Source organism: Populus euphratica, unplaced genomic scaffold (assembly GCF_000495115.2).
Source record: "Populus euphratica unplaced genomic scaffold, PopEup_1.0 scaffold3.1, whole genome shotgun sequence".
Classification (NCBI taxonomy): Eukaryota; Viridiplantae; Streptophyta; class Magnoliopsida; order Malpighiales; family Salicaceae; genus Populus; species Populus euphratica.
The window spans coordinates 2,958,115-2,985,607 of record NW_011499847.1 but is presented as its reverse complement, the minus strand read 5'-3'; the positions used below and the strand labels follow the sequence as shown (position 1 = coordinate 2,985,607).

General features: G+C 35.8%; 4 protein-coding genes across 4 annotated transcripts; 1 reads left to right on the top strand and 3 right to left on the bottom strand.

Annotated features, from left to right (window-relative positions):
- Positions 1–242: 242 nt before the first annotated feature.
- On the bottom strand, positions 243–19,621 carry LOC105142622 (glucan endo-1,3-beta-glucosidase 7-like). The gene is made up of 8 exons (XM_011050342.1): positions 19,608–19,621; positions 9,559–9,564; positions 4,668–4,749; positions 4,291–4,586; positions 3,787–4,155; positions 1,900–2,223; positions 1,083–1,371; positions 243–601 (listed from the first exon to the last, which is right to left on the bottom strand). Exons 3-8 carry the CDS (start codon positions 4,720–4,722, stop codon positions 564–566), a joined length of 1,371 nt encoding a protein of 456 aa, XP_011048644.1. The 5' UTR covers positions 4,723–4,749; positions 9,559–9,564; positions 19,608–19,621; the 3' UTR covers positions 243–563.
- Positions 7,908–12,133, bottom strand: LOC105142613 (cyclase-associated protein 1-like). Its single transcript, XM_011050329.1, has 10 exons — positions 11,538–12,133; positions 10,438–10,606; positions 10,278–10,342; positions 9,610–9,919; positions 9,378–9,525; positions 9,163–9,272; positions 8,988–9,043; positions 8,830–8,886; positions 8,552–8,695; positions 7,908–8,312 (listed from the first exon to the last, which is right to left on the bottom strand). Exons 1-10 carry the CDS (start codon positions 11,808–11,810, stop codon positions 8,226–8,228), a joined length of 1,419 nt encoding a protein of 472 aa, XP_011048631.1. The 5' UTR covers positions 11,811–12,133; the 3' UTR covers positions 7,908–8,225.
- Positions 13,755–14,378, top strand: LOC105111183 (uncharacterized). Its single transcript, XM_011006473.1, has one exon. The coding sequence runs from the start codon at positions 13,755–13,757 to the stop codon at positions 14,376–14,378; it is 624 nt and encodes a 207-aa protein (XP_011004775.1).
- A 114-nt stretch (positions 19,622–19,735) lies between the features above and the next one.
- Positions 19,736–23,422, bottom strand: LOC105142593 (probable receptor-like serine/threonine-protein kinase At4g34500). The gene is made up of 7 exons (XM_011050298.1): positions 22,675–23,422; positions 21,876–21,980; positions 21,657–21,779; positions 21,047–21,217; positions 20,799–20,928; positions 20,510–20,719; positions 19,736–20,111 (listed from the first exon to the last, which is right to left on the bottom strand). The coding sequence occupies exons 1-7, from the start codon at positions 23,253–23,255 to the stop codon at positions 19,989–19,991; spliced, it is 1,443 nt and encodes a 480-aa protein (XP_011048600.1). The 5' UTR covers positions 23,256–23,422; the 3' UTR covers positions 19,736–19,988.
- Between the last annotated feature and the right edge of the window lie 4,071 nt (positions 23,423–27,493).

Below are 27,493 nucleotides of genomic sequence, written 5' to 3'. Positions count from 1 at the left end.
AAAAATGTAGACTGATACATATAATCCAATTATCCAAAGCTGCCTTGACAAAACCATGTGGAAAACGAAACCCAGATCCTCTTACGGAATATCAAGGAAATCATGTAATTATATTCAAGTTTGCGTTGATCATTGAGATAAAAAGAGGACTAAGCAGAGACATTTTCTTCACAAAAACTTGTTGGCTCATAATTATGTCTGATAAATAACGACAGGGAGAGAGGGAAAAGGGCAACTTGCAATAGATTTGAAGTTTGAGCCTTGTAAATTAGAAAACGGCATGATTGCCACTTCAAGCCTTGTCTATAACAGATGTACATGATTGGATATTTGAAAAATGGTACCAGAAACCACGTGACAAAGTTTATAAAGTTCGTCTAAACATAATTGCACTTCATGGCGTACTTCCTACTACCTTAACAGCATCAGACCATTGAAAATGGACAGCGAGAAAGAGAGATCTAAATCAATGCTTCCAAATTGAAGGAGGAAGCCTTTACAATCGCAGATTCAAATCAAAACCATCAAGGTACAGTACCAAAATGAAACCTGCTCTTGATTTTTCAAGTGCTCCCACCAGGGTAGGTGCAGCCATTGTAACCTACAATTAGAGAGAGAAACACATTCATAAGCATGGCAATGATTCCAAGACAGAGACTAATAAACCACAAAAGATTAAAACTTTGGGTTATGTGGGGACCAAAAGCCATAAAGCAGGCAAAAAATTCAAAAGTTAATATTGTTTTATATTCTTAATTCATCAGCTGCCATAAAAACCCAAAGCTATTGTTCTTTTTACATTTCTAATCACATATTAATATGGAGCTAATTCAACGAGGAGAATATCACCTTTTTTTTTTTGTTAAAGTATAACTCATGATAACAAGAGCTGGCACCTAATGGTTCCTAGAGTAGTTATTCATTTATGTGCTGTAGAAAGAATTGCTTTATGACACAAAGCAACTTTTAAGTAAAAAGATGCTCAAATAGGAACCGTGATGTGGTCATTTCTAATGCCAACGATTGCATAAATTTTGTATGCATGAAAGGAAATAGAGTTGAAGTTAAAATGGAAATTTTACTGGGATTTTTGGATGTGAGGGTAGCCGTTTCTGAGAAATCACAGTTCCATGGATTCTTTGCAGAAGCCTGGTAGTAGAGATTAATGGCATAAGCAGCATGTGATGCCAGAGTATCTGGTTGGAAACAGGCACCTCCTGGTTGAATGGGGCCGCAATCTATGCCTTGGCCACAGGCATAGTCGAGACTTGCCTGCAATTGAGCGCCAGAAGCACCAGTTTTTGGCACACACCAGCCTACTGCTGCTGGCTTTGGTGATGATGTTACTGGAGTTTTTGGAGTCGATGGAGTCTGAGGAAAGACCAAATGGTGGATTTTACAAATCGCAAATCAATAATATCAAACTAGCTGCATTTAAGCAATGCGTTCCCTACAACTATCTTTCACAATGCAAATGCAAAAATGAGCTCAATGCCTGATGCATACAACTTCCTGCAATAAATTGTGAAAATCTGATAATAAATCTTCAAAACACCCTGATACCAAATTTTCAATTAAGAACAAATAGAATGGAACATCACAGCCAATAAATTTCAACTCCCCTTCAACATTTCTACCAATCCTCGTCACTTCTAGCGACAGTCAATTTTAAATGCTTTCTTCTCCCTTCTTATAATCATGTTAACTGGAAATTACCAACACATGTCATGCTTTAGGCCTAAGCCTGATTAGATCTTGAGCATCCTAGTATACATGTAAACTCCTCTATTGAGTGATAATTGCAGCTTACCTTGTGTCACCATGACCACAGCCTACAAAGTAGATTGCCAAGAAGAAACATTCTTAAAGCGTTGAAGGAAAAGAAGGTATGGTCCTTACCAAGCTACTCTTTGAAAGACCAATATCATACGTCATTGAAAGGTCGGGCTTGAAAAGCCCAAACGATCGTTCCGAAGCAGGACCAGGTTTCAAGTCCTCATCATAAAGGGCGAAGATATATGTATCTACAGATTTTCCAGGCATTAGTGGGGTTCCAACCATTGATCTAAGGTGAGAAATCAAATTGCCATTATAAGCCCTTGCATTCTCAACGCTTGGGCCAACCTCACTGCTGTCACCGTTGTAAGGCCACCCTGTCTCAGCAACCAAAATCTCAATGTCATTGAATCCCATAGCATTTAAGGCCGACCGTACAGCATCAACCTGCAATTCATTTTCCAGGCCATTAATTAAATAGCATCAATCTAATGAACCAAAGACTTGATCATTAGAGGCTTAAGCTTCCTCTTCATGAATTATAAAAAGTATGAACCTCTGTATCGGTATAGGAAGTGTACTGCTACATAAGTCCTATGTAGTCATAATTCAAACACTTGCAAACCCCATGCCTGGCCCTTAGTAAATGCAAAAACTACGATGGCTGATTATGATTATGATGTTCACACACGGTGGTCCCCAACCAATCAAAGTAACCAACATTTCTATGGTCCAATTTCTACATCAACAATAATTCAAGTCTCGGAAGGATTTGAGCATAAATTATAGCAATGGCCAGCCTGTCATGAGGCACAATAAGTCACATCCCAGCACCCTCTACCCTTTTAGGGGAAAAAGGATGGGCATATAATAGAGGAGAGAATTATTTGCAAATGCTTTTCCATGAAGTCCTTGAACAAATGCACTTGCTTTCTAAGTCTCTTTAACCAAATATTATTAATTTGACTTCTAAACGCCAACACTACACTACCATTTAAACAGGAATTCAACAGCAATGGTTCATCGAAGTCCAAAACACACCCACAATCGTATGATGCAACACTCTGGCAAATATCAACAAAACGACGTGTACAAGTAAATAATCACACCATGCAGCTTGCGGCTAATCCATGGAAAATGAACTCTATCCTTGATCATCTCAAGCAAATTCTTGTTATATTGATGGAGCTTTCACCCCTCCATTTTGTGCAACCCACGTGGCAAGCTTTCAATAATTTGGCACTTAAAGTAACTGCACTCGAAAAAAACACAACCTTAACTGATCCCAAGTGATCGAAATTGCTGGAGACCTTTTGTAAAGGCTGAAGGCATAAAGTTGACATAGGTACAGAGAACCTAATTCCCCATGTCAATGTCGTGCCTTCGTGATCAGAGAAGACAAAACATCTACGCTACGCTATATCGCTAAAGTATGCCACAAGCTTGCCCCGCACTCCTTTGTTTATTGACCTCACAATCTCACATGTTGATGTGCCTTTTACTCCCTGGGCCTCTACAACGCCCAACGATTACGAATTAATCATCGAGGTCTGTTGATCACTATACTATGGCGACAGCCTCGTCTGGACCAACCATCCATTGATCCGTTACAAGCCTCCGTTTTGATATTGTGTTTCAAAAACAGTGCAGACAAAATTTGAATTTTTAATTAAAATTAAAATTATTTATTTTAAAATTGTTTGATAAATTAATATCAAAGATAATTTTTAAAAATAAAAAAATAATATCTAAAAATAAAACATATTTTTAAAAAACAACTATTATTTCATATCTTCTAGGCTAGTTTGGAAACATGTTCGCAACGTGTTTTTCATAAAGTTGTTTTTCTTTTCTTGAAGTTATTATTATTATACTTTAAAAAATCAACACAATATTAACTACATTGCTTAACTTTAGCCACTACGTGTAAGCCACGCACGGCCAAGATTGAATCACACCAGCATGTCAGCAACTGTTCAAAGTAATCAGTAAAAACTTGAATGTGCTTACCTGAGCATCAAACATGTTCATGTACTTGATCCCATTACCCGAGTCAACTCGTCCCGAGTTGGGTTGAAACAAGCAAAAAGCCAGAGTCTCCGGTCTTGGGTCGCTCTGGTACGCAAAAAAGGGGTACGGATTAACGGCAATGGGTGAGCCATTGTCCTTTTGAAACTGCAATAACCCTTTCATAGTGTCTTGATAAGCCGGGCTAAACAAACCCGAAGAAGGCGGGTCGGACTGAGACAGTATGGCCATGGAATGCACAGTGGAGACCTTGACCTTGCCGCCGAGGGAGGCAGAGCTAAGTGCTTTTTCCATATTTTGCATCGCTGGTAAAAGCTGAGAGATCAGGTTTTGATCGTTCGACAACAATACCTGTCAAAATCAACACGCTCCATAACTTAGCCCACTTGAAATATAATGTCACGACTATACAATTCTAATAATTACATTCACAGACTGTAAGAAAATCAGCAATTTAAAATCGTAGAAGTGTTCATATCGCATTACCTCGTTACCAACTGTGATGAGAATGATCTTGCTAGAAGGATAGTACGCTAAAACATTCGAGTTAACCCACTGAGTCGCAAAATTGGGATCTGAAGCTAAAGCAGGGATGTCTCCATTAGCAGCACCAATAACTATCCCAATTCCAGTATCTGCCAGTGCTTTAATGATTGCTGGATCAGCACCATAGAGCCTAACTTTCTGTACAGCCGTAGATTGTAGGAGCTTCGCTGTGGCTGATGGTGGGGGTAAGTTATCAGCCACTTGACCATAATTGACCCCAATAAAAGACTGTGAACCTGTAACAAAAACCAAAATCAAGTTGTGAACCTCTTAATTTTATGTCTTTTTAGGCCAAAACAATCAAAATTTGAACTTACTAGCGAAGTTGAAAGATTGAAGGAGATAGAGAAGGATGACGATTGAAAACGCCATTTTTGGTATTGTATTTGTGGTCGTGGCCTCGTGGGGAAGGAAGGGATGGGAAAGGAAGGGACATAGAAATGGAGGGGAAGGCGAGTGAAGTGGAGAAGAATGGTGTTTGACGGTTAAAAAAGTTGGGAACTTTTTTTTTAATATATATGCAAGTGTAGCAGTTTCGATTCTACCGTGGGTGTGAAATTCAACTAAAGGTAGCTGGATGACCTCGTGGAATGGGACCCTGTCTTTTTGTTTTTTAATTACCTCGTAGCTTGTAATGGTGACTCAGTTTGAAGAGGCAACATGGGATCTGAAAAACGGGTTGGCTCAAAGAGTGAAAATCCAAGTTCCCGTCGGCAAAAAATGAGTGGAACATAGATAGAGTTTGTTTTTTTAAAGAAAAAATAGTAACGTGGACAGCTTCTCTTTTACAAAATATGAGTTTAAAAATTATTTTGAAAAATAACAAAGTTTATTAAAAATAATAAATATAACAATTGCAACTTTTAAATTTATAAAAATAACATTGTCATTTCAATCTAAATATTACCGGTGATACACACGTAATTTTTAAATCTATAAAAATTGATTTAAAAGTTATGTATGTATCAAGTGTGCGACTTTTAAATTGAAATGAAGAGTTAATTTTCAAATTTTTATCTATTTATTTTTTACATTTTAAAAATATTTTTAATATTTTAATTTTTTAATTTTTTATTTACTTTAAATTAATGTATTTTTAATATTTTTAAATTATTTTGAGGTGCCGATATTAAAAATAATTTTTTAAAATAAAAAAATTATTAACATAAATTTTCTTATAAAAATTATTTAAAAAATAACTATAATTATATTGCTAAACCAACAAAGCTCCACATGTCTCGTGTATATAAATTACAATAAATTTTATTATTTTTACAAAAAAAAAAATTATTTCAATAAATTTTATTATTTTTACAAAAAAAATTTATTCATAATATTTTAAAAAATAATTACTGCCCTGCTAATTTAAAAAAAAGCTCAGGATATCAATATGTGAATTTGAAATTTCTTAAAATTAAAATATTGTGTGTGTTTGATAGTTTTGTAGAATAATTCACATGACATCAAGTACTAAAATTGTATTTTGAGGGGTTTGTAAGAAAAGTTTGTACCAGCCACCCATTGTTAGCGCCGCAGCAAATTCTACTTTAAAATTTCGGATGCTAATTGGCAATTTCATCAGAACGTCTTTTCATCATTCCATTATTTCGATGTTTCTTCGTTCATACGTTAATCTGTGGTTAAAAATACAAGATTCTGCGTCAAGACGATGATAGGCCCAAGTCTAGTCTTGTACCGAGCTGAAAACAACGGTCTAGATTTACAAGTGTTCACAGATTGGATATTTAGATAATATTTAATATTGTGTTATCAGTATTTTTTATTTAAAAATATATTAAATTAATATATTTTTTATTTTCAATACCAGAAAAAATACTAAAAAAATAATAATAAAATTCAAATTTTACGAAAAGTATGTTCAATAGTAAAAACAAACTTCTTAATATATTTGAAAATATAACCGTTTGAAAATATAATATGGTTAAATGTTGTATCATTCTATACACAAAAGCCCACCATTAAAAGCAAATTTTACATATTTTTCATTTTTTTTTTTTACATATAAATCCCACGTAAAAAAGCTACAGCCCATTTAGATTGAGTTTTTCCACAAGAAGAAAACAAAGTTATTGTCAACGAAGATATAATCAAGATGGATATATTCTTAATTTTTAAAATATTTAAACAATCCTACTATCCTACGTGACTAAACAACGGTTCTGGTTGGGCCAGAACTTACATGGAAAGAGGTAGCCAACTTCGGCCGACCTAAGCCACCACAACCTTCCCAGTGTAGAAAGTTGATTTTTACGTCACCCAGTCTTTCAAAAAGTAACGTTCAAAAGGGTCTCTCATCAAAATAATTGGATTTGCAACCCCAGCTGGTGCGAAGGCATCACTAATTGACCCTCCCGAGTCAAATTTACTAGAGACCATTAGGATGGGGTTGAAGCTGAATTTGCATCTCGTGTCCATCACCCACCTGATCAAAATAATTGGATTTGCAACCCCAGCTAGTGCAGCAAAGGCATCACTAATTGGCCCCCGAGTCAAATTTACTAGAGACCATTGGGATGGGGTTGAAGCTGAATTTGCATCTCCTGTGTCCATCACCCACCTCCGATCTGGTTGGATATGATCAGATGAAAGACTCTCTCTGCTAGGCGAATGATCCACTGGATTTATTTATTTTTAATAAATTTTACAAAAATAAAATATAAGCACCCTCATACATTAATCATAAAATAAAATAGTCTAAATTTCAAATATATACTTAAAATCATATCATACAATAAGAATAAAATTTATACATTAACTTGAATAAAAAAATCACACCCTTCCGTATCCGACTCTGATCAAACCATAAGGATTATTTTACCTGGTTGATTGACAAACCACATAAAATCAAGCAATGGATTGAGTAAAACTGCCATCACTATTTCTAACTTACAATGAATTAATAACTCCTTTGGAAATACAGACCGGCCTTTTAAAAAAAATTATTTTTTTTTTTTGTATATTTTGAAATACAGACCGGCCTTTTAAAAAAAATTAATTTTTTTTTTGTATATTTTAACATAAAAAATCCTTTAAAAAATAACTATAACCACATTCCTAATCAAACAAACACTAACATGAAGCTAAAACTGCAATCAAGACTAGCTCAATGATACTCTTCAAACCCAGTTACCTAAACTGCAATCAAGACTAGCTCAATGATACTAAACCCAGTTGCCTCAAATTCAAATCCCACTGTTATGAATTCATTGATAATCTCAAAACCATTTTCTTTTTCAAAAAAATAAAAAAAAAAATGGTACTAACCGAATACACCTCAGCATCTACCTCCCGGAGTTGGTTGTCTGATCAACTGCTTAATAAAGCTAAAAGGCCCAGGCTAAAAGATAAACCAGGATTGAATTTAACAGCTCTTGCTGGGCAACATCTATTACATGCAATCAACGTGTTTATGTCTCAGTAGGCTGTTTTAACTTTCTGCATTCAATGACGATTTTCAGGATGGCGACGGCCTCAGTTTATCAACAGAAGATAGATAAGGGATAGAATTATGAAAAGGAAAAAAATAAAAAACATGCTTTGACAACGCAAAATGATGCAGCAACTCGTTCTCATTACAACACAACGGCAATTACAAGAGCTTTGCAACACGACAGGCACTAAGAGGCAAACTCTGCAAATAAAAATCACGCAGAAAATTCCAAAAGTGTGATATACCCAAGCAACAAAGAAGGGCATAAACAGCAGACACTCTATCATGTGTCACAATCATGTATTGACATCAAATCGAATCAACGAGGGGAAAAATGCATTGAAGCGACCCCTAGCCATCCAAGAAATTAAATAAATAAAATAGAAAAGTAGAAACCAGCATCGGCAACAGGAACTCAACCCAATTACCCGCCAGAGTGGGAGACGGGAGTGGTTTCAAACTGGCCATCCTTGAATGCATGAATGAACTGTTGTGGCAAAGCATGCTCCGCCTACAAATGAAGACATGGTAAGCCATTTCTAAGGAAATTACAAAGCAAAAATCTTCAAAAGAACAGCAAAACGGATCTGATTGTGATTTGAGCTGGCTATTAAGAGAGAGAAGGATTTGAGCATTAAGACCTCCACCCAACCCAAAGAGAAAGAAAAGAAAAGCAACATACACAATGGCGATGAACAAAATCTTTGCAGTCAAACATAGAAGGAACAAATCTAAAAGTTGGAAACATACCAAATCACCACCAGGCTCTGCACCAGGTACCAATACGTTGATCTCACTAGATTTAGCAGTAGTAATAGATGCCCCCAAGGAATCCTTGCTTAAATATAATTGACAGCCTCCCGTGTTGTCCACTGAAATTGTTGGGGCAGAACCCTAGAGCAGGGAACAAATTTGGTAGATGTAACTTTAGATCATGCTTGTATTCCATAAACTAAGCATCAACAACTATACATGTCCAATTACCAAAACAGTAATGACAAAGCCAAACATAATTTGAAATAACATACCTGGCATTGCACCTCAACACCACTGCAATTCACAATCTCACAAGCAGCCACCACATCCTATTTATCCCACAAAACAAACATTCAACTCAATAGGTGTAATAGTACCATGGTGCAGAAAACCATATTTGCATGTTTCTTTCAGACTTTCTCATACTAACCGTGAATACAATGCCCATCTTGGTGCATTTGTCAATTGTTATATTGTTAACTTTGCCTGCAAATAGTGAGAGCCAAAATAAGCTGCTTGCGGCTTTCTAAAAAGGAAAATAACATTGAGTAATATTTGTAAATGGATGGCGTGCATTTATACATTCTCACAGATTAAAAAATTACCTTGAATCTGCAAAACTGAATCTTTGCATCCAAAAATATATACAGACTGTTTTGCATCACAGTCATCAATTACTAAATTCTTTTTTCCAATTTGATTCTCAACGACCCACCTGCAAGAAGATGCAACCAAAGAGATAATATATGAATCACACCCCATGCTAGCCTCTGATGCTTTAATTTAAAATCAAATCATTTTGAAAATGATAGACACTCACTTACGACCCATTTGAAGCTCTAGTTTTGGAGGCCCTGCCTTGGAGAAAGAAGGTGCACTAGCACGGCCTTCTTTTTTAGTAACAGCAACAACACCAGTTCTATCAGCTCGGTTCTTTGTCTTCAAATCATCTGTGACCTTTTTAAGACCTGGGAAGAAAGAAACCAAAATCGATGAACCACGATATCCTTTGCTGAGGGACCTTTTTTTTAGAAGGTGAAGAAAAAGACTACCTGAAGTCACAGACTTGCCAGAACTAATTTCTTGGAAAACAGCAGCCATCCCTTCTTTTGGCTTTGATGATGATGGCTGAGAAGATTCAGAACTGAAAAGAGAAGCTGGTGGAGGAGGTGGAGGTGCAGGAGCGCTTGGTGCAGGAGCTTTTGGTGGAGCAGAGGCTGTTGCTTTGCCAGTAGTGCTCCAAACAGGGCCCAGGGGATATTGACTCTTAACATAGTCCCTCAAACCTGGTAAATATAGATCCTTCAAAGCCTTGGCCCATTCAACATGGTTTGGGTCTTTGCCTTTGTACTGTACAAGAATCTGAATTTTACAGCGCAAAATGTTTGCAAAAATCAATGTAGTTTTCAAGCTCACTAAATAACTTGTTTTCATGTGCAATTAGATAATGTGGGTACAGAGCAGTTCAATGCAGATATCAAACATCAAAATAAGAATGCAAGGGTCTACAGATGAATGACTTGGATAAAGTCATGTGGCATGGTCAAAATAAAATAAAGAAAAAAAAACAATGCAGGTTTGGGGCTAATTCTGCTCCATAAACATCCTTTTCAAGCTACCAGTTCTGTTTTCTTCCTAAAGCTAACAGTAATGAAGAGCATCTCTACTTTGTTGCAGTTCCCTGTAGTGAGATGCAAGGATCCAGCAAATCATAAAGTACCTTGTTACTGTAAAACTCAGCCATTTGCCAACTTTCTTCCACGTGCGCAATAGGCATGCTCATACCTCAAACAAGAAAAAAGCAGTATCAGGAAAACAAAAAGAAGGGAAAAAGAACTACATACTACTAGAATGTAGAAGTGACTACAAAATGTCCTTACCACAATCCTTTCCAGTGTAAGCAATCCAAGCTAAAGCTGTGAGACTATCAGCAGCTGCCTTCAAGTGGTTAAAGAAATCAGATCTCCTTCCCTCTGTCATTGAATTTGCTTTCATGATCACTTCATTCAATGGCTTGAGAAATTCAGCCAATCCTGCAAGATCAGGTTTCTGCACAAATAGAACAAATCATTCAACATCACCAAATTTCAATTTCTACAGTGGAAATGATACTGCCAATGAGATCAAAAGTTGACAACCCTCCCCTATCCAATCTTTTGTACCCTTCACTACTTCTATAGTAACCCCTTTTTTTATTCCCTCTTCAAGTTCTCTTTCAATGCTTAAATCATCAACTACATTAACCAACATAGAACAATGATAACATACAGAACTCTATGTCCATGTCACTCCTCTAAAAAAGTACAATCACATAAGGATCTTGTCTCCCTAATTATGATATGCTTTTCTTATTAAATATTCTAGCACATTATCATGCAACAATAGCCATTCTAAGTTAGAGTTTGTCAACGAAACACTACTTCAGAGAAGACACTTTGCACAAATCTAAAATTACCAGTGATTTCTCAAATAATTTCTTACCAAACGAAATATCCATGCTATCTCGTATCATTTCAAGTTCTAATTACAAGGGGAGAAGGCCATTCTCATCAAATCTTTCATTCAAAAAGAGAATATTTACGGGGAACTAAATAAAACCGATTTGTCAAACTACTATTATGAGACTAAATCAGACTTCACTCAACACCCATCCATGACAAATCAAAATGTACCGGATCAAGCAAACAGTTAAAACTATAAAATCTATATATGATTAAACAGTCCCAGCAAAATATTAACAAACTCCTCAAGAGACGGTTAAAAAAACTCAAATCAGCCAAAACCACCTAAATCAAACTATAATTCTTTCACTTCAAGAGCTATCTAATACAGCGAATCACGATCAAATTCAAGCTACATAATCACTTCAAACTCAATATTGTCCTTCCATCATTAAAGCCAAAAAACCACATACATTTTAATGGCGCCAACTTCTTAATTTAAAGCTAAAACCTCCAAAACATAATAAATAAATCAGTACCCGAGTTTGCTTGATTTTGATAAGAAGTTCCTTTTGTGCATTAAGAGCTTGTCCTAGAATCCTCGTGACTTCTAAAACTTGTCCTCCAATCTTTTCCGCGGCACTCGAAACCCTACCAAAGAATGTCCCAATGAAATCATCAAACGCCACAATCGACGGATCCGTCGCCGCGGAATCATCTCCGCCACTCACAGCCACACCTCCACTCCCCAGAGACAGCGCTTCCAATCGCGCCACCGCTGATTCTAGCCTCTCTATCAGTTTCTCCTCCATCGCCCCTTCCCAGTCCCTCTCTTTCTCTCTCTAAAAACTCGATAACGTTTCTCTCTGTAAAACGGTGTAGTTTCGTTTCGGACAGTAGATCTGGTGGGGACGCCTGTGGAAGCTTTATGCGTGTAATCAATGAGAGAATGTTCTCTCTCTGTTGTTTCCTTTTTCGTAATTAGGCACCGAAAGGCACAAAAAGGAAAGATAAGAAGAAGGTGGCGATGGTAATTTTGGAGTTTCTGGCGGGTTTTTCCATAGTGACACGTGTTAGTTTCAGAGTGAAACTTTGCTGATTTTACGTCGTCAGGACGAACACCTGCTAGGTGGTAACTTGTGAATTATGACGACTTCACTATTTGTTGCGGAAAATTAAATATTAGAGGAACAAATGTACGTGAAAACCAGTGTTATATTTTAAATTCGGTGATGAAGTCGTGGTCAATTAAAATGAGGTTGTGCGATAATAGTTGTGGTTTTTTAATATATTAAAATAATATTATTTTTATTTTAAAAAATTATTTTTAATATCAGTATATTAAAATAATTTGTTAACATTAAAATATATTAATTTAAAAATAAAATAATAAAAAAACTTTAAATTGTTTTTAAAATATTTTGTAAGCACAGTGCAAACACTCTCTAGGCGGGGGAGATGCGAGTGTGGGTCAAGGATCGGAGATTCGTGTGATTGATTGCCCCCTATCAACCCTCAGCGTCGAAATTTTTTGAAGAGCATTCAGCATAATTGAAATTAATTCTGAACTTTCTTATAATATTTTATTACAATTATTTAATATATCTCTTTTAGTTGTGAGCCATTTTCGATTTATAAATGAAAACATAATCACAGCACTCATTGTATAGATGTCACGGCTGACACTCATTTTACATGAGAAAAATATTTTTTATTTTAAAAAATATATGATAGATTCTATAAATATTTATATCCAGATCCATTAGGATTTGTATTGGCAGATGAAAACCTATTCAAACCCGCAAAGTTATGATCTTGTTAAACCAACAATATTCAAATTTACTATAATCTGTTGTATTAACAATCTTTTACGAGATCTCTTATTTTGAATGATCATAAAAATTTTAATTAATATATATAACATTCAGTGTTTTTTATTAACTACAAAGGAAACAGAAAATTTTTTTGACTTAATTTTAACCCAAGTCGAGTTTCAAGTTATATAAAAAATAGTAAATTAATAAAATTAGATTTGCAGAAAAATATAGTTTTAATAAAAATAATTAGTCCAAATTGATAAAGTGAATAGATTCATTACTTAAGCAACCTTCACACTTTTTGTATCTTTTTTATTGTGTTTAATAAAAAAATAATTTTAAAATATATTAAATTTTGAAAAACAAATTGACATTAATGCATCAATATCATTAAAAATAATAATAAATATAATACTTTTTAGATGAAATACAATTTTATAATGAATAAAAAAATAAAAGCCATAACAAAAGGAGAGTTTTGATACGCATTAGACGCAGGACATGAATAAAGCATCATCATTATTGCCTGGAATATTTTTTATTTTAAAAAATATATGATAAATTCCATAAATATCGGTATCTAGATCCATTAGGATTTATATTTGATAGGAAATGTTTGAAGGAGTCTTGCAGAATAAAAATTATCTCTATCTGTTAGGGATTGTGGCAGTCAAAGAAGACCACTTCTCCAACCACAATATATGTGATGTAATTCACGTATTAACAGTAGCTAGTTTTTCTCAATTTCTGTTTGTAAGAAGTTGTATTTAAGCAGCATTGATTTTCCAAATAAATATCAAGCATTTTCATCAATCTTGTGAGCTTTATTAATTGTTCTTAAGGTTCCAACAGTGGTATCAGAGCCCCTACTGGGTTACCTGACTGTAATAGACTTAAACACAATAAAAGGGTGCAGTTCGACAATAAGGAGTGAAGAAAATGAGTGAGGATAAGAGCCTGACGAAGATCCCTCATTTCGATGGTCAACATTATGATCATTGGAGTGAGTTGATGGAAAATTTGCTGCGAGCAAAAGGACTATGGAGTCTTGTGGAAATCGGTATTCAGGAGCCGATTATTGGGAGTGCATTGAGCACCACGCAACAGGCACAACATGATGATACAAAGATGAAAGATCATCAAGTGAAACACTATCTATATCAAGCAATAGATAGGGTTACATTTGAACAGATCTTAGACAGGCGCACTTCAAAGATCGTGTGGGATTCCTTGAAGAGCAAGTTTGGAGGAAATGCAAAAGTGAAGAAATCTCTTCTCAACACACTGAGAAGAGACTTTGAGATTTTGCAGATGAAGCAAAGTGAGTCCATCACCGAATACTTTGCTAAAGTGACCTCAGTGGCTAACCAAATGAGGAGTAATGAGGAAACTATGCAAGACACAAAGGTAGTCGAAAAGGTACTTAGAACCCTGACAGAAATGTTTACTTATGTGGTGGTTTCGATAGAAGAATCCAAGGATGTGAGCACAATGACAATTGATGAATTGCAAAGTTCTCTTGTCGTGCATGAAGCCAAGTTCAAGAGGTTGGATAAAACTTGAGAAGAGGAGCAAGCACTGCATGCTTCAATTAGAGAAGACAGAATCAACAGGGGCAGAGGAGGTGTCCATTTCAGAGGACTAGGCAGAGGGAGAGGAAGACAAACATTTGGCAGAACTACGGCAACATGTTATAAATGCCATAAACCAGGGCATCTTTAGTTTGAATGCCCTACCTGGGAAAGAAATGCACATTACGTGGAACTGGATGATGAAGAAGAGCTTCTCCTCATGGCTCATGTGCAGATGGGGGGATCCAGCAGAGAAGACGTTTAGTTCATCGACTCAGGATGTTCCAATCACATGACAGGCAACAAGAAGTGGTTTATTAGCTTGGATGAGAATTTTTCACACGCTGTGAAGCTGGGAAATAATGCCCGAATGCAAGTTATGGGACAAGGAAGCGTGAAGCTGAGAGTACAAGGAAGAACACAGATTGTAAGTAATGTCTTCTATGTGCCAGACTTAACAAACAATCTGTTAAGTGTTGGGCAGCTACTAGAGAAAGGGTTGAAAATGGTAATGCAGAAGGGAACCTGCAAGATTTTTCATCCAATGAAGGGGCTGATTGTGCACACTCACATGACTACAAACCGAATGTTTGTTATGCTTGCTGAACAACACAACGATGCATGTCTGCAAGTAACACAAGAGGATCTCACTGGACTGTGGCATAGATGTTTTGGCCACTTACATCAGAAGGGACTCAAGTGCTTGGAACATAAGCAAATGGTTGAAGAGATGTCGAAAATTAAAGAAACAAACAAAGTATGTGAAGTATGCAGTAAAGGGAAGCAGCACTAGGATGAAATGCCTAAGAAAGCTAACTGGAGAGCATAAAAAAAATTGCAGCTCATTCACAGTGATCTTTATGGACCAATCACTCCAACCACCATGAGTAACAAGAGGTATATTCTGACTTTCATCGATGACTTCAGCAGGAAAACATGGATTTATCTGCTTGCCGAAAAAGGAGAAACTTTTGAGAAGTTCAGGCACTTTAAAACTAAAGTTGAAAAAGAGACAGGAATGAGCATCAAGTGTCTTAGGAGCGATCGAGGAGGGGAATACACTTCCCAAATTTTGCTGGATTTTTGCAGCACTCAGGGAATAAAAAGGCAGCTCACCACATCATACACTCCTCAGCAAAACAGAGTTGCTGAACGTAAGAACCGAACTCTCATGAACATGGTTCGTTGTTTGCTTGTGGAAGGAAGAATGCCAAGGAGTTTCTGGGCAGAAGCAGCAACTTGGTCTGTGCACATCATCAACCGAAGCCCTACTGCAGCAGTTACAAATAAAACCCCAGAAGAATGCTGGACTAGAAACAAACCAAATGTAGCACATTTCAGGATTTTTTGATGTGTTACATACGTGCATGTACCAAATGAGAAGAGGATCAAGCTAGAAGATAAAAGCTATAAATGTATATTCTTGGGAGTCAGTGAAGAATCCAAAGCCTATAGGCTTTATGATCCCGAGAGCAAGAAGATTGTCACCAGTAGAGACGTAATTTTTGTTGAGGAGGAGACATGGAACTGGGGGAGGAAAAATGATGAAGAATTAACATGGGATGATGCAGATTCTTTCAATGGAATAGACAAAGAAGAAGGAGATGGCATTACAACAGACAGAGATGAAGTGGAAATACCAGGAGAACAGACTGTTGAACAGACTGCTGCACAAACCGAGGAAACAAGGAGACCAGCTTTTATCCCATCCTCTCAAAAAAATCGAAGGGAGCAGACAAGGAGAATTAGCATACCTCCAAGACACCTACAGGATTATGTAACTGGTGAAGATCTTGCAGAGCAAGAAGAAGAAGAGCAATACTTGGTGCTCTATGCTGCTGAAGAAGATCCAGTGAAGTATGATGAAGCGGTGAAGGACATCAAATGGAGAAAAGCCATGGACGCCGAAATACAAGCTATCGAAAAAAATAATACATGGGAGTTAGTAGCGCTGCCTAAAGGGATGAAGAAGATCGGAGTGAAGTGGGTTTTTAAAACTAAGTTGAATGAAAAAGGTGAAGTCGACAAACACAAGGCGAGACTGGTTGTGAAGGGCTATGCACAAAGACAAGGAATAGACTACAGCGAAGTATTTTTGCCAGTCGCTAGATGGGACACCATCAGAATGCTATTATCTCTCGCTGCGCTGCGAGGTTGGGAAGTATTCCAGCTGGATGTAAAAAGCGCATTTTTTCACGGAGAACTGAAGGAGGTTGTTTATATTGAACAACCTGAAGGATACATTCGAAAGGGAGAGGAACAGAAGGTATATCAACTGAAGAAGGCATTATATAGACTGAAACAAGCTCCTAGAGCTTGGTACAACCGGCTAGAGGACTACTTTGCTGGTGAAGGTTTCGAAAAATGCAGCTATGAACACACTTTGTTCATGAAAAAGGAAGGAGGAAGATTTTTGGTGGTAAGCCTTTATGTGGATGATTTAATATTTACCAGTAATGACTTGAAGTTGTGTGTAGAATTTAAGGCTTCCATGCAATCAGAATTTGATATGACTGATCTAGGGAGAATGAAGTATTTTTTTGGGTGTTGAGATACATCAAACAGAGGCTGGGATCTTCTTATGTCAAGGGAAATATGCAAGTGAAATACTTGCAAGGTTCGGAATGGGCAGCTGCAATGCAGTTAATAATCCAATGGTTCCAGGAACTAAGCTATCATCTCAAGAGAAAGAAGAAGAAATTGACAGCACTGAATACAAACAATTGATTGGCAGCCTTATATACATCACAACAACTCGACCTGATATAATGTATGTGGTAAGTTTTTTAAGCAGATTCATGGCTGCAACAAAGGAAGGACACTTACTAGCCACAAAAAGAATACTCAGGTATTTGAAGGGGACAATGAATTTTGGTATTTTCTACAAAAGAAGCTCGGATAACACTTTTAAAGGATATACGGATAGTGACTTTGCGGGTGACCTAGATGGAGGAAAAAGTACATCGGGATATGTATTCATGATGGGAGATGGTGCGGTGGCATGGAGCTCTAAAAAGCAACCGATAGTTACTCTATCAACTACCGAGGCAGAATATGTAGCAGCCACAGCTTGTGCATGCTAAAGTATCTGGATGAGGGAAGTTTTAAACAGCATCGAAGAAGATCTTTGCAAATGTGTTACGGTGTTCTGCGATAATAGTTCATCCATCAAATTATCCAAGAATCTAGTATTTCACGGGAGGACAAAGCATATCAACGTAAAATTTCAATTCATTCGCGATCTTATCAAGAAGGGAGATGTAGAGCTCATTTACTGTGGAACTAAGGAGCAACTAGCAGACATCATGACAAAACCACTCAAACTCGAAGATTTTGTAAAACTTCGAATGCTCTTAGGAGTACAAGAGAAGAAGAATTTAAACTGAGCATACACGCAGCATGCTCAGTTTAGGGAGGATATGTATTTATATTTGATAGGAAATGTTTGAAGGAGTCTTGCAGAATAAAAATTATCTCTATCTGTTAGGGATTGTGGCAGTCAAAGAAGACCACTTCTCCAACCACAATATATGTGATGTAATCCACGTATTAACAGTAGCTAGTTTTTCTCAATTTCTGTTTGTAAGAAGCTGTATTTAAGCAGCATTGATTTTCCAAATAAATATCAAGCATTTTCATCAATCTTGTGAGCTTTATTAATTGTTCTTAAGGTTCCAACAATATTGGCAGATGAAAACCTATTCAAACCCGCAAAGTTATGATCTTGTTAAACCAACAATATTCAAATTTACTACAATATGTTCTATTAACAATCTTTTACGAGATCTCTTAGTTCGAATGATCATATAAACTTTAATTAATATTTATAATATTGAGTGTTTTTTATTAACTATAAAGGAAACAGAAAAAGTTTTTGACTTAATTTTAATCCAAGTCGAGTTTCAAGTAATATAAAAAATATTAAATTAATAAAATTAGATTTGGAGAAAAATATAGTTTTAATAAAAATAATTAGTCCAAATTGATAAAGTGAATAGATTCATTAATTAAGCACCCTTCACACTTTTTGTATCTTTTTTATTGTGTTTAATAAAAAAATAATTTTAAAATATATTAAATTTTGTAAAAACAATTTGACATTATTGCATCAATATCATTAATAATAATAATAAATATAATACTTTTTAGATAAAATACAATTTTATAACGAATAAAAAAAATAAAAGCCATAATAAAAGGAGAATTTTTTTTTTTTTTAGATTAACGTGGGTGTCCGGACCAGTTTGCGCGCACCATGACTAATCCCACGGGTCCTAAAGTTAATGACTATGTAAGTCTTCAGTAGCCATTATATAAGCAACTAAGAATTTAAACTTAAAATTATAGAGAAAATAAACCCTTTAATCTCAAGTTTTTATCACTTGAATAAAGCATCATCATTATTGCCTGCTAGAGTAGGTTCCTCCACTCACACTCCACTTCAGAGAACCATTGATTTCCATCGTGTCTCGCGACGGGATTCTCTCAATGCTGATCATGTGGGAGGCACAAGAGTTTCCTAATGGTTATATATCCCAAAAATTCCGCCACATCAATATTTTTGGTAGAACAAGGGATACCTCTCTTACGTACGAGGGGGGTAGTTAGGTTTCGAATTTAAACCAGGAAAAGATGGAGCTGGATTTATGGAAGGAGGCGAGACACTGACATTTTCACTCTGCAGCCCAAGTCTGAAAGTCGATTGAAGTCGAATAATGAACTAAAAAAACGGAGAGATAAACTATTACATCTAGAAGTATCAAAGCTAAAGAAATCATTTATATTTGCTAGCTTGGCTAATGATACATTACAATAGAATAGAAGATGATCGAATAATTTAATTTGTATATAGCGATTTGATGCATTTATATGGCCTGGTTCAAATTTAAATACCACGGCTACACCGATCCAGCGCCTCCCGTGCACGCATCACTCACCGACGCACGGTCGCTCGAGCAGAAGCGGGCAGTTGCTGCTGGATAGGACTCGGCAACGGTGACTGCTACACTGCGAGTCCCATAAAAGGATGATAAAAACAGAATCGCTGCCATGATGATGGTGACAGATGGTTTCATCCCCTAGCACGGTCTTTGGCAATGAGGTTGGTGACCAGTTGAATTTTGAAGCATTAGCATTTTGTCCCTACTGAAACATGGCACCACCGGATACTTGGTGACCAGTTGAATTTTGAAGTTCAAAATCCCCAGATACTTGGAGTCACAATTATCTCAAGCCCAAGCAAATCGAAGATTAATGGCTGCATTAAGGATATTAATACAACTGAGAAAGTTGAATCTAAAGGCATCTAAAAGGGGTGAAATATATATTGACTTTTAAGCTCAACTAGCCTTCATCCAACATTCCACGATGTCATTCATATCAAGCAGGTTGCAAATTACTTGTCAACATGTCAATATTTACAAAGCTCACTTAATTACTTGCTGCAATATATCAGCAAAGAAAGACAACCAAGAAGGTGGGAAGCGTAAATATGATATATGCACATCGAAGACATGTAATTACTTCTTCGTATATTTGTGGAAAATTATACTGCAAAATAATCTGAATTCAGCAACTACTAAGTTTCAAATGTGGTGAACAATCATCTTCGCCTTGATCTCTCTACATCAGCACCACTACCAGCAAGCTTGGTTGGATGTGGAATTTTGTCGGAGATAGAATCAGTGGAAGGTAGAGTATCATTCTCTCGAACTGCTCGAAGTTCCTGCACAGGCCAAATAGCAGCTTGAAGCAGATGAAAGGAAATAAAAGAAGGCATTTGTGTGCTTTCTTGTTGAAGAGGAAAGAGTTACCATGTTACTAAAATTACAAAGCTTAGCCAATCTAAAACGCATATAAGCATCCTTTCTGTTTTGTATTTAGTCCAAAAATATGCTTTTCTAAATTTCTAGAATCTTGATGGTTTATTTGCCAACTACAAGGCTATGCAAAATCTAATCTGTAGAATATGCTGTATTGCTTATGCAAGCAACACAGACGATGTGAATTCAATTACAAGTAACATTAGTTGGATATCACACCATGGAATTAGGTAAAGCTTACACATCAAACAGTTTTGATGAAAATGATGACATGAAAAATAGTAAGCATGGGAGGACTTACAGTACGAAAAGGAAACTCTTCTGCCTCAAGCATATGAACAATTTGCCCCATTTTTGGTCTCTTACAGGAATCCAAATCTATACACCGGAGGCAGACCAGCAACGTTCGTTTCAAAGCCCTTGGAGCAGGCTGCACTTCAATGAGGGGATCTACAAGCTCTTCTGCACGACGGCTTGCTACCATTCCTTTGAACCAATCAACCAAGTTCATCTGACAAACCAATTGAAGGGTGTTATGATGGAGATACAATTTTCAATACAGATGCTTACAAGGGGAAACTTCTTTTCACCTCTCCAGCTGGTCTGGAGTAATCAATAGGACTCCTTCCAGTAATCATCTCCATAAGAAGAATTCCAAAACTGTATACATCGCTCCCCTCGTTAAGCATACCCGTGCTTGCATAATCAGGAGATACATATCTGGAGCAAATGGTGATAAAATATGTCAGTGTAGAGTAAAGATAAAGAAATGTTATCCAAATTTAAATTCAACCACCTCATTACAAATATTCAAATACAATTTTGAAAAGATACACACCCAAATGTCCCCATGACACGTGTAGTCACATAGCTTGCTTCAGAACCCAAGAGCTTGGCCAATCCAAAATCTGAGACCTTGGGGTTCCATTTTCTATCGAGAAGTATGTTACTGGATTTTACATCCCGGTGAACAACTTTAGGTTCTAAACCTTCATGTAAATAGGCTAGCCTGCATCAGAGATGGGAAACATAGAAGTTCAGGAACAAAAAGAGTAGAAGAATTTTTCAATGGGAAAGATTAAGAAAGAGAAGGGGGGAAATTTAAAGTCTGATCTTTGATGTTAATGTCTATTCACAATGACTAAAATTCTTGAATCTTTGCCGAGGAAGAATAAAATATCAATCCTCAAGAAAGAGTGAATCTGAATGGAAGCACAAAATAACACAACCGACACAAACTAAAACTACCCCCACTAAACTTCTGCAACGACAAAATTGATGGCAATTCTGTAGACTGAACTTTGTAGGTGCTCACGTATGAAGATATATCAAATAGACTGATTAAAATCAATTTGATATGAAAAGCAAAAAGTAATTAGCCCCCATTATTACTGATCAATCACTGGGAGGACAACTAAGACATGAAACTAGAGCCTAGAGTACCGCACCCTTTTGCTGTCCCAATTGCAATCTTCATTCGAATATCCCAGGTCAGAGGACTAACAGGACCTACATCACCATGTAACCATTGCTCCAAGTTTCCATTGTCAACATATTCATAAACAAGCATCCTGCAAGGCCAGAAACAGTTCCCATGAAAATGAACAAGATAAATTTCATTTCGTTGAACTTAAAATAGATGGGTAGAACTTGGATGTGAGAAATACCTGCGAGCACCTTCTGCACAGTACCCAATTAGGCGCACTAAGTTCTTATGTCTTACTTTTCCAATGGCTTCAACTTCCACCTTAAACTCTTTCTCCGCCTGACCCCTAGAAATACAAAGTTCACAGCATATGAAGTTCCAACGGGATCATTCTTATAGTGCACAGATATTACAAGACTTGAGCTTTTGATGAGAATATTCATAACATGGTCAGAGAACTCTGTAACAATAATTAGGAAAAAACAAAAAAACTCCTGTAACGAATCAGAGCAACAGTGTTTAGTTAACAGTGATTTCATTACAAAATCATGGAACATTTTCAGGATTTCTTATATTCCACTTTCTCTCCAACAGCGAAAAAAAACCCTTCGCTTCTTCACTCCAAATTCCAAAGCCAATTCAGCTCCAAAAAAGAAAAAGAAAAACTAAAAGTAGTTTAATGAGATCGATCCTTTGTCATTTCAATAAGAAAATAAAGCCTTGCCATTCATAAATCGAAAGGACAAAAAGAGAAAGGTCCAAAAAACAAAAAAGCCTCCTAAGCTCAAAGGTATTAAGATAATGTTTAGGAAGTGCAAACCATTGGATAATGAAAATGAAAAAGAAAAAGAAAAAAAGAACAAAGCAACCCTCTACTTTAATTCCCTACTAGACAACCTCTAGTACTCCATCATCAAAGGACCAAAACTTTGCCATCATAAACAAAGCAGTTAAATACAAAAAGGAAAACAGAAACTATAACAATCAGAACAAAATATACAAAAACTAAAAAATAATTGAAACAAAAACTGAATACTCACTTATTATTAAGTAAATTCTTGACAGCAACCACAGACCCACCTTGCAAAACACCTCTATAAACAACACCATACCCTCCTTCACCAATCACATTTTCTTCAGCAAATCCACGTGTCGCGATCTCAAGCTCTTTCAAACTATACCATCGACCCCATCCTATGTTTTCATCCACCGACGAAACGTCGTCAGTACTACTACAACCACTCTCTCCACTCTTCTTTCCCATCTCCAGATCACCACCACCACCAACATTCTCCGTCTTTTCAAAACCCACATTTCCCATTTTCCCCTCATCTTTCTCTTTATTTTCCAAAACCAAATCTTTAACCTCCGCAATTTCTTTAGACACTAATGGGATCGAACCCGAACTGTGTTTCACTCTCATTTTATTGCGTTTTCTAGCCGCGCGGCGTAAACGAACACAGAGGAATATTGAAAAAGAAACCAAGATGATACAGAGGAAGAGAACTGCGATTAAGACATAGAGTTTAAGATTCAAAAATGGCGTTTGAGAGGCTAGTTTGTGAGGGAGAGAGTTGTAGTAGTTGGCGGTGATGTTTGTTTCAGTATCTGAATCCGACATGGATTCGAACTTTCTCGGAAATGTCAAGGAAAGAAAATTTTAGTGTTTTTTTGCTGAGAAAATAGAGGAAATTTTGCGAGTTTAGTGCTTGGTGCTGTAAGAGAAAGGGGAGAGAGAGAGAGAGAGGGTGTGTGGAGAGACTACAAGTCTGTTTTTTCGACGTATACAAGCTACAGAGAGAGAGAGAGAGAGAGAGAGAGTGTGGAGAGACTACAAGTCTGTGTTTTTTCGACGTATACAAGCTACGAAAAGTGAAAGGAGACGTTAAGTGATTAGTCGTTAACTCTTGGGTTCGGTGTAGGCGATTATTACGACAATGCCACTGCTTTGTGATGACAGATTTGTCGGGATCGCAATTTTGCCTGACCCGGACAATACCCGGCCCGACACGCCCGCCCGACTCTCACCATGATGTCGGGTATAGATGGATGTGGCCTGTGATACCCCCCATTCATAACGGTCCCATCCTTCAATATATCCTGACCTGGCAAATAAATAATACCATGATTTCACAATTTTATTTTTATATATACATTATTAAATTTTATTACATGTAATAACTCATTGCATAAGATAATTCACATGTACATGAATATAAAAAAAGGGCTGGAAAGAATTAGAAATTTAACCTAATTACTAGACCTTACGCCACTGAGCTACAAGCTGCTTGGGTAATTTAACCTAAATTACTAGTATTATATAGTGTTTGATTGAAATTCAATCGAATTCCATTCAAATCAAGTATACGAGAAGACAAGGCCCAACTCCATCCAATCCATTGCATCCCACACTTGAGCGAATTTGAAAAGGACATGATTTGATTTTCTTGCTTTTGTATTAAAGGATGGTTCATACTTTGATGTTGAATTAGGAGGAGGGAATCATCATAATATAAGAATCCAAGGATGTAGATTGGTGGTATGATTGCAACGTATTTGTTTGCTGGTTACTTCCTTTAACTTGGTGCTGGTCTGCCTTTTTCTCCTTGTAGAACAAGCTTGGATGCCTGCAATAATGCATGTCTACATGTTTGATCAGGGTCAAACTTCGCCGCAGCAGGGGATAGGTTGAGTAAAGCATGTGTTGTGACTGTCGAACGAGGAACAGAGCCTTGGGTATACTTTGGAACTATGCTCCCTCCGTTCAGATGAAGCTCATGAGAGTAAGCAGAAGGTGATTTCTCATAAAATCTTCGTGCACGGTTGGTAACTGTTATGAATAGGACCACCAAGGTAAATTGATTTCTACGTGCTGTCACAAAATCGGTGTGAATATTATTACCTAAATGTTCCGCCTGTTGTCATCAAAGTTTGCCTGTTGATCGAAGTAAGTGCTCTGGCTGGCTGGCTGACTAGCTAGTGGAATTATTCGAGGAAGCATCGTGCGAAGAAATCAATGGAACGGGAAGCTTGAATTCGGCTAGCTAGTGGAATTATTCGAGGAAGCATCATGCGAACAATGAAGTCAACGAACCATTCTGATCAGTAATTAATCATTAAAAACCAAGGCTGGGCAGTGGGTGCTTGAATTGTGAAGAATGACTACAGCTGTATGGAGAACCCTGTACAGTCCAAGTCTCCTTCTCGAGAAAAATCATGAGGATTAGAAAAATAATGAATATCTTTGTTTTCAAGTTCCTTAATTTGGAACAAAGATTCAGAACGGTGCTGTCGAACTTAGTTGAGACAGACAACTAGGGGATGCCATCTGAGGTTGTTTACAAGTTTCAACAAACTCTTGGTTGACTGTGCCAATGAGGCCCTTCCGTTGAGCACAAATTAGATGAAAAAATGTTACTGAATTTCAACCGAATCCCACGTGTCATTTGTCCTAACTAGGTCGAACGTGGGTGTCAATATAACTTGCCACCTAATACATTCTCAAATTAATGTCCCCTAGAAGGCTCGTACGCCTGCTTAAATAACATTTATGTGGCCACCAATATTTTAACACAACTCTCCCAATAGTATATGTGGAATTGCACGTTTGATCAGAGTAGGTAAATAGTGCTCAAACTAGAAAAATAGTTGAGTGGGATTAATCACAGAAGATTGGATAGCTAGGAACTTTTATTGCTCTATTCTGAGAAAACTTGCAATACCACGGAATGCACCAAGAACAGCAGATCTTTCTTGCCAGAAACTGAAGCTAGTCTTGGAATTTATTCCCGTTTAGTAATTTTATTATAAAAATAAATTCTAAAAAAATAAATTATTTCTTGATATTTAATAGTATAATAAAAATAAATTAAAAAATATTTTTTAATATTTGATTATGTTATAAAAATAAGCTGAAAGATAATTTATTAATATTTTATTTTCTTAAGTTTATTAAGATAATAAGAAATAAATCTTACATGTTAAAAGGTTGAATAACAATGAAATTAAATAAATAAATATATATATATATATATAATTTTATATATTATCTTAAATAAAATAAATAGTAAATATCAAATCTAAAAAATTAAAAGATAAAAAAATTAAAATAATAATAATTATTATTTCATAAATTATTTCAGATAAAATAACTAATAATCAAAAGAATGAGGATCAAATTTGATAAATAAAAAATTTCAATTAAAAAACGATAAGGAAAAAATAACAATTATAAAAATGAGGACTAAAGTTGACATAAAAATTAAATTTTAAGGAATGAAATTGAAAAAAAAAATTCAAAATAAAATATATATTGCAATTAAAAGTTTGAGAACTAAATTTGATATAATCAATAAATAATATAATATTTTTAATATTTTTACAACTTATAAAAAAATGTTTTCAACTCATAATAAAAAAGAAAATACTTTTCTGAAAATCAAACTAAATTTTTCTTTACCTGAAAAATATTTTTTATTAATCAATTTTTTAATAACAAATATATTAAAAAAAATTAAAAAGTGATTTCAGTTTTTTAAAAAAATCACACTCTTAGTTATCCATCCACGGAATGAGAAGATTGGAGTTCTGAATCAACCAGATATACATGGTAAAGATATCACAGAGTTTTCTTATCTTAAGCCTATATATACACATAACAAAATATATAAAGTTTATTGCAGAGAACAAGTTTTCAGCCAAGGATATGTATTTTATGCCTGTGGGGATACAGCTAAATTTAAGAGGTCAATCTTATCTCGAAACATAAAAATATTGTAAATTTAATTTTTTTAATTTTTAATTATTTTAATGTATTGATATTAAAAATAATTTTTTAAAAAAATATTATTTTAAATTAAAAAAAAAAATCCTTACCGTACTCATAAATACCACATTCTATAAATATCCTCCTTCAGAAGCTGCATTTTATGCAAAATCCGCTGGCAGGAATTGGTTGGCTTCTTGTAAATATTTTGAGGCCATGGAGGTGATTTTATAACATTATATATAGTCCTACAGCTGGGGGGGCATGACTTCCCGAAAGAAACAGCGGACAACGAAGAGCTGGGGTCATGGAACCACGTGGAAAGCAATAAACATTAATGTTCACATGATAAAAATCGTGAACCTTACAAGTCACTGGAGTCTATACGAGGTCTAGTGTATTTGATTCGATTTAAGGGAGGAGCGCCACAGCAAGGACACAGCCAAACGGCCCTTTATGGAGCCACTCTCCCTTGTTGAATTCAAAATTTTAAACTGGTTAAAGGGCATTTGTTCGTGACTTTCGGCCATGGCATGGCTGGAAACAATCGGCAATAGCTTGCAAAATTGTGTGGTTGTATATCGAAATATCTAGGGGACGGTGCAAATTCTGTTTCAAAAAACATCGATATTTCTGTTACGGGTTGTTGTGGATTCTTTAAAAAAATTTGTAGTGCTGTCTGTCTCGGGAAATGAGCTACCATTTCGAGAATTAATTTCAATTATTTGGACATAAAGCGAGCACAATATAAAAATAGGGCAGGTTAAGGTTATATTTGTTTCTCAAAATGTTATTTTTAAAAATTTATTTTTAATTTTTTTATATATTTATTTGTTATTAAAAAATTAATTAATAAAAAAATATTTTTCAGTTAAAGAAAAATTTAACTTGGTTTTCAAAAAAGTCTTTTTCTAAAAAATTTGAGCGAAAAACACTTTCTAAAAGTTGTGAAAAATTTAGAAATGTTATATTATTTACTGATTATATCAAGTTTAATTCTTTTTTTATTAAAAAAATTTATCTTTAAAATTTGATTATCATTCTTTTGATTGTTACTTATTTTATTTGAAATAATTTATGAAATGTTAATTATT

Bases quoted from the DNA above. Each gene is read 5' to 3' on its own strand.
- LOC105142622 (XM_011050342.1), bottom strand. From the start codon at position 4,722: ATGGCGTTTTCAATCGTCATCCTTCTCTATCTCCTTCAATCTTTCAAC. The intron at 4,156-4,290 runs GTAATGCGATAT...TGATTTTGACAG, and splicing joins TCATCACAGTTGGTAACGAG to GTATTGTTGTCGAACGATCA. The intron at 602-1,082 runs GTAAAATTTCCA...CTCTAATTGTAG, and splicing joins CCTCACATCCAAAAATCCCA to GTTACAATGGCTGCACCTAC.
- LOC105142613 (XM_011050329.1), bottom strand. From the start codon at position 11,810: ATGGAGGAGAAACTGATAGAGAGGCTAGAATCAGCGGTGGCGCGATTG. The intron at 9,526-9,609 runs GTAGTCTTTTTC...CTTTCTTCCCAG, and splicing joins TGGCAAGTCTGTGACTTCAG to GTCTTAAAAAGGTCACAGAT. The intron at 8,696-8,829 runs GTATGTTATTTC...TCCCTGCTCTAG, and splicing joins GTGTTGAGGTGCAATGCCAG to GGTTCTGCCCCAACAATTTC.
- LOC105111183 (XM_011006473.1), top strand. From the start codon at position 13,755: ATGAGTGAGGATAAGAGCCTGACGAAGATCCCTCATTTCGATGGTCAA.
- LOC105142593 (XM_011050298.1), bottom strand. From the start codon at position 23,255: ATGTCGGATTCAGATACTGAAACAAACATCACCGCCAACTACTACAAC. The intron at 20,929-21,046 runs GTGTGTATCTTT...CATTTGCTCCAG, and splicing joins CGTGTCATGGGGACATTTGG to ATATGTATCTCCTGATTATG. The intron at 20,112-20,509 runs GTAAGTCCTCCC...TGGCCTGTGCAG, and splicing joins AAGAGTTTCCTTTTCGTACT to GAACTTCGAGCAGTTCGAGA.